Below are 10,509 nucleotides of genomic sequence, written 5' to 3'. Positions count from 1 at the left end.
TAATTTTGTGAAATATTGGCTAAGAGAAAAAACTCCCCCGCAGGGAATAATGGTATCGTCGTATAATCGTTCCCAGGGTGTTGCCCCAACAATCCCACTGTTCCTTGCGGCAGTCTCAGTCCAACACGCTCCAAGATGTCTTGGTCGGCCCAAGACGGCGTTGACGACGATTTCGTCCTCCACGGGCGGAAAACTCCCATCAGGTGAACATTTTCCCATTCTTAAGAATCTTCTCTATCACCCCATACCTGTATTTTGTCCAAATTCTGACCAGTTTGTGAGAAAATTGCATGAAAACATCGTTGTTTACATTGTTACTAAGGACGCCTCAGTACAACCACCTGTTCGTTACACCTGTTATTGATACACTGTGTAGCGGCATGTTCGTTATAACAACAATAGGTCCGGAAAATTTCAAATTGTTAACTTGACTGAAATACATTCTGTTAAAGAATGTAGGGTGTTTATTGACATTTTTGGTGTAAACAATGATTTAGAAGCGTATACTATACGTTACCAGCCTAGAACGTTTTCTTTTCTTTCGTAACATAACGTACAATGTATGAACAATTCACAAAACCGCTGCTTTTAAAATCTATGGTATATATCTTAAACGGAAAAGAGTATTTGCCATAGTGTGCTTGTTAACTTAAATCACTATTTCTTTGTTTTGCATTATAATAATACTAGTAACTAGCGTTGATTCTATCTAGGAAATGGCTTTGATTATTGCCACGCCTCCCTTATATTATATTATAACAGAAGAATTCAGGATGAAAGCTTTAGGTTTTGAACACACAAACAAAAAACATACCACACCAAAGGGGAAATGTTTCAGTACCATTTCGCTGTTCACCAAATGATGCTGTCCTTTATCGAATCTATGACAGAAGAGATACACTTTCCAATCGCAATGTAACCTTTTGAATCCTCAATAATTAACGTTAATGCTTCTATAAATGAGAGTGAGTTATGCATAAGCGTATCACATTTGAACAATGCATAACATTTTCATTGTAACTGCTTAATTAATTGCTAAATCATTATTGCAGCAGTAACACCAACATTTAGTGTAGTTATCTTGTTTATATTAAGTCCTGATTATTGTCCCTTAAGGTGATTGTGCCCTTAAGATAATTTGAACAGCCCACTTTGATAAATTGGTTGGGTTTATCTGGCCGACCTTTGAGCTGAGCATACCGGTATGTCTAGTTTTTAACTCTAAGGCCACAGCAAGTAAGTTTTATGGATGACATCCACCACAGATTCCAAATCTAATGCAAGCGGGCGAAAAAAAAGAAGGCGGGTCGAAAAAAACAAGGTTCCTACATTTTAAAATTTTGACTCAATCATTGTACGAATTGTTTTGATTCAGTGGGAACATCACATATGCACAGCCAGCATCACATATTACTGCATCAAAGTAAGAAACAAAACATTAAATCAGAGCCTTTTCTTGTCTCTCTCTTCATAGTTATCTGCCATCCACCTTCCGGCATGGCAACAGACATCTTTGCCCATTTTCTGCATGTTGACCACTGTCAGAAGGCAACAAATTTTCTTGTTTTTTTTTTTTCCAAAATCAGGTATTAAGCCAAAAAGCAGTTACTCAAGCAACTGGATATGATTTTGAAAACGTCAGACGTTTCAGCTAGTATCCACTAGCTTTCGTCCAAAGGCTTTCGTCAGTGACTGAGAGACCAGACGGGATAATTCCAGTTGCTTGAGTAACTGCTTTTTTGGCGTATCGTATTACCTGGATGTCTAACCTTCATCGACGCAGGTGACAATTAATCCACACGCTGATGTCATCCATAAAAATTACTTGATGTGGCCTAAGTTGTCATGTCGCTGTGGTCAAACAATCTATCAACAGCTGACATGGTACAGTTGTCATGGCAGCAATAGCTGGAGGGTGAAAAATCAATGTATGGCAGGTTGTTGTCTGGCCATTCTTTTTCAAAATTTCTGGAAAACCACACAAATAGTAAATTATACAAATTTCTCTTTTGGGGCATAGTGAATAAAGTTGTTTTAGTGAGAGCTAGATCCCAAAGCTAGCAAATTTGTTAGATCTGGAAGGAAAATGTTGTTTTGCAACGTGACCCTGGCAAAAACCTGTCAAACCTAGCCTTTTGTTTTAATAGAACACTGGTAAGGCTATAAGATTTTCAATCTGACATCTGAATTCCAAACCATCTTAATTAATTGCATTTTCAGCACTAAGTTTTTTTCTTCAGTAAATCGGGGAAAAAATTACAAGCAAACAGGTGAACAGGTCCCTCAGAGAGTCCTGTTACGTTGCTAAAATCAAGAAGGTTAAATACATATGAAAGAAAAAGCCAACCTACCGTCCCTAGTTTTTTCAGAACTGAAATCCGAAACACAATAATTTTCCTAAGCCTTATCAGCAATAACTTAGCAGTCTCTAAGAGTCAGCTTTGATCAATACATTGTAAGTCAAATCATGCATCTTTTATGTCTTTCTATTATTACTCTAGGGACCACCCTGGTGGGTACTTCACAAACTCTCAAAAGACCATCACAACCCGAGACCTGACCCAGAGTCGCACATACGACCCCGGAAACTATCGCCCCTCGTCAAAAACCGCTGCCATGCGGACCTACAGAAGTGACCTCCGCAGGAGCCACAGCGAGGACGACCTTCGAAAGACGAAAGAAGAGATGCTCCAAGACATCTTTAGAGCAGAAGGACGGTCACTAAGTCCGTCGGTTTACGAGCTGGAAAAGTCGCTCACTGATCTCAGGCTCGACCTGAGCGCTCTGAGTAACAGCGGCAGTTTTGGGAAGGGTCAGCTGAACAAGAGCGTGTCGTTCAGTGATAAAGTTCAGGAGAAAATCGTGCACAGCGACAGCGAAGACAGTGTGGACGAGGAGCTGCGTAGGTTGATTGACAGGGATGACGAGGAGGCGTCAACGGGAGAGAGGGGTGGCGGCGATATCCCGCGCCCGCTGAACTCCAAGAACGTGACCAGCCACGAGTACAAGTGGGTCAGCGACAAACCGGCGGCCGAACACGACAAGCAGTGGTACACCGATCCCAAACACCTGACATCCGAGGTGGGGTACTACCCGACCCTACAGGAAGGCGGCGTGCCTCCGCGGTCTGTATCGCCCGTGAACAGAACAATCGGGAGGTTCGGGTCAGAAATTGCCGACAAAAGTCCTTTTGCGAGGGTCACGCCGGCAGACATTGCATCCAACGCGACAAGCTACCCCGTCAGGCTGCAAGCACCGTATATCATCGGCGTGAAATCGCTGAAACCGCCAAAGATCCAGCCGAGACCGCAGTCGCCAATCCGTGCCCTGTCGCCCGCGCTCCGTATGGAACGTATGATGGAGGACGTCGAAGAAGAAAGGGGACGGTCAAGGTCACGGACAAGGACATCAATTCGGACGCGGTCCATGTCACCTGCGTTAAGACAGAGCAGAGGTCGTTTACGATCAAGGTCAAGCTCTCTAACACGAGGCCGTTCCCCGTCCCCGGCGTGGAAACCCGTCCTGAAGGTGAAAGAAGAGGCCCCCGTTTTTCTGGACACGTCTCCCATGCCTCGCAAACCCCAGCGTAAGTTTTCCCCCAGACAATCCAGGTCCAAGTCTAAAAAATTCACGTGGAATTCCACCACTCCAGTTCCAGAAAAGCCGATGAATGCAGACAGTGCACTTAAAGACATCAGTAAACAGTTCCTCCAATCTCTGGAGCCTGAAACAAGAAAATACTTGTTGGAACAGTCCATCAAGAACAACACGCCGCTATTGGCTGAAGCCGACAAGCTGAGCGGGCGGACTGTGTCGGACTCACCGTGGGAGAAAGAGCTTGCTCGCTTGCGGTTAGAACGACTGAGGATCGAGGAAGAACACCTGTTGGAGTTGAAAAGAGAAGAAGAGTTGGAGAGAATCAGGGGACCGATGCCCAAATGGTAGGTTTTCTGGAAAGGAGCTGAGGCTCTTTTTCATTGTGTGTAGACTAACTTCATTGTTGATTCTGAATCAAATCATGTTACTATATTGGATACCATATTGTCTGGTATTTCAACATATTTCAATTTATCAACTGTCTCCTCAGTATATATTGCACTTTCATTTTGATGCGATTAGTCACAACATCTTGAATGCATTGTGAGGTTAATTTTTATGGGAGTGAAAACAAAAATCACCTGGTCATGCTTTAGAAAAAAAACTGTAGGAATGGTTATTGAGGAAAAGAGGGAACATTATACAAGCTACATTCAAGTATTGACCATCAAAATTTTCCACTGATATTTTCCAGCTAAGCTCCCTCCATTGTCCTATCTTGTACAGCTCTGAGGCCACACTGACTTAATTTTATGGATGACATCCTCTGAAGACCCCACAAACTAGTGCGCGTGGGTGAGGAAAAAAAATTCAGGCCAAAAATAAAACTGCTGATAGACCACAGGAATACAAAGCTGGTATTGTGAATTTGCAGCAGTACACAGCGACACTGGCACATGCTGGCCTTTTGTGAAATTTATGAATCGGTACTGTACGTATTTACTGAGTTCTTGAGTCCTGGAGCTTCAGTAGCCAGGGTGCCATCCTTGGTAGTTACCAACGGCTCCCTATTGTCGCTAGCTACCATGGACTACGGAGGATGGCACCCAGGCCAGAGCCTCAGAGGACGTGATCTTTTTTTTTTGAGAACAGGTAAAAATCAATGTGCGTGCAGATGTCATCATCCATAATCAGTGTGGCCTAACGGTAAAACACTGATGTAGAGCATTCTGTTGCTCACATCATATTCAAGCTTTTGTGTCCAGATTTACTCAATATTGTGAAACTACTAGAGTATTTTCTATATACTTACTGATTTCTTTATTTCAAATCTGACTGTCAGCTGGCATGGACCCAACAAACTGCCCAGCCCTGCCTGGTACAGTATACTGGCTTACATGGGTCAATTTTGGGATACGGATCTTGTATTGCACTGCTTTATTTCAGGCCATGCTTGCTCGGAAATGTGCATTCAATTCAACATACAATTTTCCTGCCTCTAAACCTAATGGCTAAACTCCCTAAAGAATTAAGTTCTGTTTTATTTTCTTTTGCTCTCTGCAGTGATGGTATCAATGGTGTGTGGTCAACTTTCCTGCGTTATCTGAGGCACAAATACATGTAGATACAGCAGCTTCATTTACATGTAGTTACATGTTACATGACTTGTGCACAACAGCCTTTTCCCACTAGGATACGATTGTCCGGATGGAGCCGTATACATGTAGATTGTCGACCAGCTTCGATCTGATCAACTTTAGCTCAGTGGGAATGCTCCCGATCTGGCTCGATTTGCCTCGACACAGCTCAGCAATGATCATATAACGGCTTGCATTCCTACTGGGGTAAAGTCGATCAGATCGAAGCATGATTCAACTCGGTTCGGCCCAGCAACTGTCCAAGCTGGATACACTGGATCCTGAGTGTTCTGATCATGAAGCTGGTCCTCAATCTATTTGGCTCGCGATCCGGACCATTCTATCCTGAGTGGGACAAGGGCCTACATGTACATGTATGTCTGGCTTTTCTCTTCCCAAAGCTTGGTGAAGGCAAACACTGCAAGTTCTCTTAAAATCCTGAATCATCGTTTAAAATTGCTGCTTAAATTGCTTGTAGAATTACATACTTTTAGTCAAGTGGGTATGGTGAAGCATTCAACCAAACTGCTGATGCTAATTATTACAGTAAATAGATGTAATCTACATGTAACTGGATGGATATTGGGATTTTCATCTGACACAACGTACCGGTGATTATGTTTGAATTTTCTCACATGCTTACAATTTGATTCCTATCAAACATCTTCCTCAGAGCTTCTGATTGGAGTTCCGCTTCTTGCCACTATATGTAGCCAATATAAGCAGCACTTTTGCTGCAAATCTCTGAGGAAGGTGTCTGACAGATATCAAAACGTCAGCAAGTGAGAAACATAAAATTTGTGTAGGATGAAAATTTCAATATCCTATGCTCTACCAACCATTATGAAATTATTTTGAACTTTGTATCTTACTGCATGTCCTGTATTAGATTCTGAGATCAATAATCATTTAATTTATTATGACTGCGTTGATGCACATCTGATTTATTGTTTTAATTTCATAAAGTGTTCCTGAGGAAATGACACATAGACACAATAGATCTCAACAATCAACTTTCAAAAACTTAGTGACAATCGTCAAGAACTTCACATTATCTGTCTTGACTCCTGTCACTCACCCTTGACTTAAAGACTTGTCATAATTTGTTTCTCGCCCATCCTTTTCAGGTACGAGATGAAGACAAGCCAGTTCCACTATGAGGCCAAGAAGAACAACAAGTTGTTGAGGAACTCCGGACACTGGCAGGACATGATGGACTATCGCCAGGAGCTGCTCAACGCTTCACGGGAGTTCAGTCAGAGTGTGGACCCTCATGCCACCCTGGGCATGGCTTTATAACCTACTGTATCAGTAGTTATTCTACATCATCAATGTCTCTGTGAGGCCACACCAATTTAATTTGTTGGTTCTCTTATCTTTTTCAGAAAAAATATGAAGTGACAGGGCAAAAAAAAATAAAAACAGGTCTGGGCATCCTATTACAGCCCCAAATGCTACAATATAGGAGCCACAAAGTCAACACAAAAGGCTGGGTTAATATTTAAACAATGAATTTTGAACTTTTAAAACAAGTAGGAAAAAAATACTTTCCTCAACTGTTAGATATGAGCATTTTTGAGTTGATTCAGACAGAATCTTTTTTTTTTCAAATTAGAAAAAAATGAAGAGGCGAATCCGAAAATCAAGAAATTAAATTGGTGTGGCCTTAGCATAGAGGTTCATCTGTTGGTAGAAGTTATTATGTAGTACTACTAACTAGTTTAAACTGTAATTTGGGCCCAAAGAAATTGGACTTACCTAAATTTCCAGTATTTGTCAAGGTATGAGCAACATAGCTTTTGTGACGTCACATTGTACAGATGACAGGTGACTCAGTGAGCACTGGATCATAGGTCACAGAGCAAAGACCAAGGGCGCCATGTTGGAAATTACAGTTTAAACTTCCTTAAGAAAGGTCTGCTATTGAATTTGGGGTTTTGAAGATAACAACAAAATTTAATGGATAACTGTTCATTGGAAAACAGTAATTGGTATTATTGTATTATCAAGGTGATAGTCCTTAAAATAGATACCAAGTCTTACTGTACTGTACATGTAAAACCTAATACATGTACAAATGTACAATAGTATGAGGGTGGATTGAATATGTCAGATATTTGGCACCCTACCATTATGTGGTTTAGAAGTGAAGAATACCTCTTGCAGCTAGAAAGTGTATTTACTAGCTAACCCTAACCAAAATGTAACATCAGGGATTCTGGGTGCATTATAATGCACCTCAGTGCATTTATTTTTGCACCTACCCTGCACTGTTCCATGTACTGTCACAGTGTTTATATTAAAATGTAGGTCTATGTATTGTGGATTTTTATTTGCTTCATTGACTGTTACTACTGCCATTATTTCTCTTATACTTAATAAGTATAAGAGAAATAATGGCAGTGGTTTCTGAAAAGTTTTTAGTATGACCCATACTTCTCAAATTCTGAATGGTGCAGGTAAAATTTGTCTAGTGCAGGTAATTTTCAATGTTACCTGTACCGGTGCAGGTATGCAGTGTTAGTGTTATACAATATGAAATGAAAGATACTACAAAAATGATGACGTACATGTAGTATGATAGTCTAAAATTTTTATTACATTATTAGTGCATTCGAACAAAGACAATCACATTCAAAGAGGAACAGAAGCCCTTTTGTGCCTTGAAAGACGACAACAGTCAATGCAGAAACTACAAAGAGCTTGGACATTATAGTCTTGTCACAAGTCTGTGCATAACATTATATTGTACTGTTACTGTACAAGGAATTGCACAAACCCTCAACATACTCTTTCAAAAAAGTCAAAAGCTGGTGGCAGTATTTATACATATTAAATTGCTACACATTAAAACATGTGCAAAGTTTATATTCTGAAAGTTCATAAAATTGGTCAATCTGGTACTATTTACTAACAATGTCAGAAAGAAGGCAACACTAAGAGGTTATTTGTTTGTTAGACCTTATTCATTGACATCGTATCTTAACCTTTACCGTGCTGACTCTTCCGTAAACAATAGAGAATTGGTAGCAAAATGGCTGTATCAGTGTGCTAAAGGTTAAAATTACATTGTAGGGTGAGTTAGTTACTGCTAAATGCTACTGAGAATGTCAGAAGTAAGGCCACACTAAGATGGTGAATTGTTTGTTTGTTCGACCTTGCTGACATTGCTTCTATTCAGGGATAGTACATTTGATACATTTGGTCCTGTAAATAGTGGTTATTATAATCTAAAAAGTGGTGACTTTAGAGTTAACAGTTACTGGTAATAAAGTGAGACATTACCTACTAGTAGGCACCTTGGGTGTCCTTGTTTTTGTTGTTATTTTCTACATTAGGTTTATCCTCATTTGTCCATCCATTCTTTCATTCATAACAGTATAACATGGAGAGGATTCATTCCTCAAGTTAACATCTATTAGTCCTCACCAGACTCCTTTTGCAGGCTGATAAATAGTAGAAATTGGCATAAAAATGGAATATCATGGGCAGAGGAGATGGCCACTCTAGAATTTCCAGCTTGCCTGCCAGACTCCTTTTGCAGGCTGACATAAACAGTAGAAATTGGCCTAAAAAGGGAAACTGGAGATTCTGTGGCGGCCATCTCCTATGGCCAATGATATTCCTTTTTTAGACCAATTTCTACTATTTATCGGCCTGCAAAAGGAGTCTGGTGGAGACTTGACATTTATCGTGTGTGTACTGGAAAGGTATAAAAGTGAGAACTTTGTGAACTTGTGTCTTTTAGCTTTTGTACATTTCAAGAAGTCAAGATGTCGTGACAGGCTGAATAAAAGTTCTAAACAAGAATTACAGTATGCAACTCCAGATGTCTTACTGAGGGACAACTGCAGTCACTGTGACAAAGATGTCTGCTAGCTTGAGGAATGAATAAATTCTACCTTATACATGTACTATAGACATTCGATAGCGATTACATGTACATTGTATATTATACATCATCAGCCTGAAAAAACTACTGGTACTGGTCCTAGTACATGTTCCTTTCAACATTTCTTCATCCTTTAAGCTTAATCAGTTATATCTTACCAACTTGTGTAAAATGTCTGGCAGTGTACTACCATTTTGATATTTAGTGTTTGAAGTCTAATGCTTACCATTATAATACAAGTGTTAGCACCAGAATTTGGCAGTCATTTGAGTAAGGCCACAAGAAGTTGAGTATCTGTGGCACAGGAGACCAATGATATCAAAAATCTGAACAACGGAATTCATGCAAGTTAGAATTGACTTATTTTCAGTGGCTGGTGTAGTATTGGCTATACAGATGGAGAGTTGGATTCCAGTTAAAAAAATGAAATGGTTACCATAATAATAACCCAGATTTACTAAACTTGAACTACACAAAAGTCATGCAATAATATTATTAGTGAGTTTTTGCTTGGTGAAACCAAAACTACGATTGATCAACTTTTTCTTAAATGAAACGAGCCAGATACATGACATTAAATATCAAGCGTGTCCAAATTAGAACATACAAAACAAAATCTGATTTATGTATAAGTTGGAAAAGTTGATCATCATTTAAAAACTTCAGAGGAAAAGCTTTATTTTATTTCTTAGTTAGACATTTTATTTTGGAATATGAGTTTGATTTCTTGGCTACTTTTGGTTCCAAATACACGTACATGGCCCCAAAACTACTGTAACAAGGCCCTCTTCCCTTACACCCCTGTCACACATTCAGGAGTATGTCCTCCTGACCACTAGCCAAACGTTATCGCAATGTCGGCAGCAGTCGGCTAGTGGTCAGCTGATGTTTGGCAAATTCTTAATGTTTTAAAATGATCAAAGCCATTCGGGGGTCGGTCAGCAAGTCCAATCATACATGTAGTTGGCTGGGGTGTTCGGCTGTAAGTTAGCAGAACACCAGTCAACCATTTGGTAGTAAGTCAGCAGTGTTGACAGCGCGTTTGAGGTCAAATTTGACTCAAATTTAACTCCAATTCATTTTGATTCTCACAGAAAGATAGGCATGGCCTAAATCTGGCCAGACTGCTCCCGAACTTCAGTTGACCAAGAAAAACGTCTGGAAAAGTCTTTGTGTGCTGTAAGACTTTATTATAATGATGATGGTTGATATAATGACAATCCATGGCTGTCCTGCTTTAGTTTGGATGTTGATTGTACATAGTGTGTTTTGTTCAAATTGTCTTGATTTTTAATCAACCCCTAGTAAAAAAAATCGGGGCTATGGGTGCTTTAGTACAATCCCTGCTTTTGTACGATTTGTGTCAAACTGAATAAATTGAAACTTGAAAGACTAAGTCTTTCAAGTGTTCGGGCACAATGTTGGGGGAAGGTCCTGTTTATT

General features: G+C 40.1%; 1 protein-coding gene across 2 annotated transcripts; it reads left to right on the top strand.

Annotated features, from left to right (window-relative positions):
- Window positions 1-92: 92 nt before the first annotated feature.
- On the top strand, window positions 93-6,498 carry LOC109485161. Of its 2 annotated transcripts, XM_019788605.1 has the most exons (4): window positions 93-203; window positions 2,502-3,941; window positions 4,880-4,915; window positions 6,302-6,498. In XM_019788605.1, the coding sequence occupies exons 1-4, from the start codon at window positions 136-138 to the stop codon at window positions 6,471-6,473; spliced, it is 1,716 nt and encodes a 571-aa protein (XP_019644164.1). In that variant the 5' UTR covers window positions 93-135; the 3' UTR covers window positions 6,474-6,498. The 2 variants fall into 2 exon arrangements, with proteins under 2 accessions (XP_019644164.1, XP_019644165.1); XM_019788606.1 differs by lacking the exon at window positions 4,880-4,915.
- The last annotated feature ends 4,011 nt before the right edge of the window (window positions 6,499-10,509 follow it).

The sequence above is a fragment of the Branchiostoma belcheri genome, unplaced genomic scaffold (assembly GCF_001625305.1).
Source record: "Branchiostoma belcheri isolate BF01 breed outbred unplaced genomic scaffold, Haploidv18h27 scaffold73, whole genome shotgun sequence".
NCBI lineage: Eukaryota > Metazoa > Chordata > Leptocardii > Amphioxiformes > Branchiostomatidae > Branchiostoma > Branchiostoma belcheri.
This window is presented reverse-complemented; position numbering and strand designations above follow the sequence as displayed.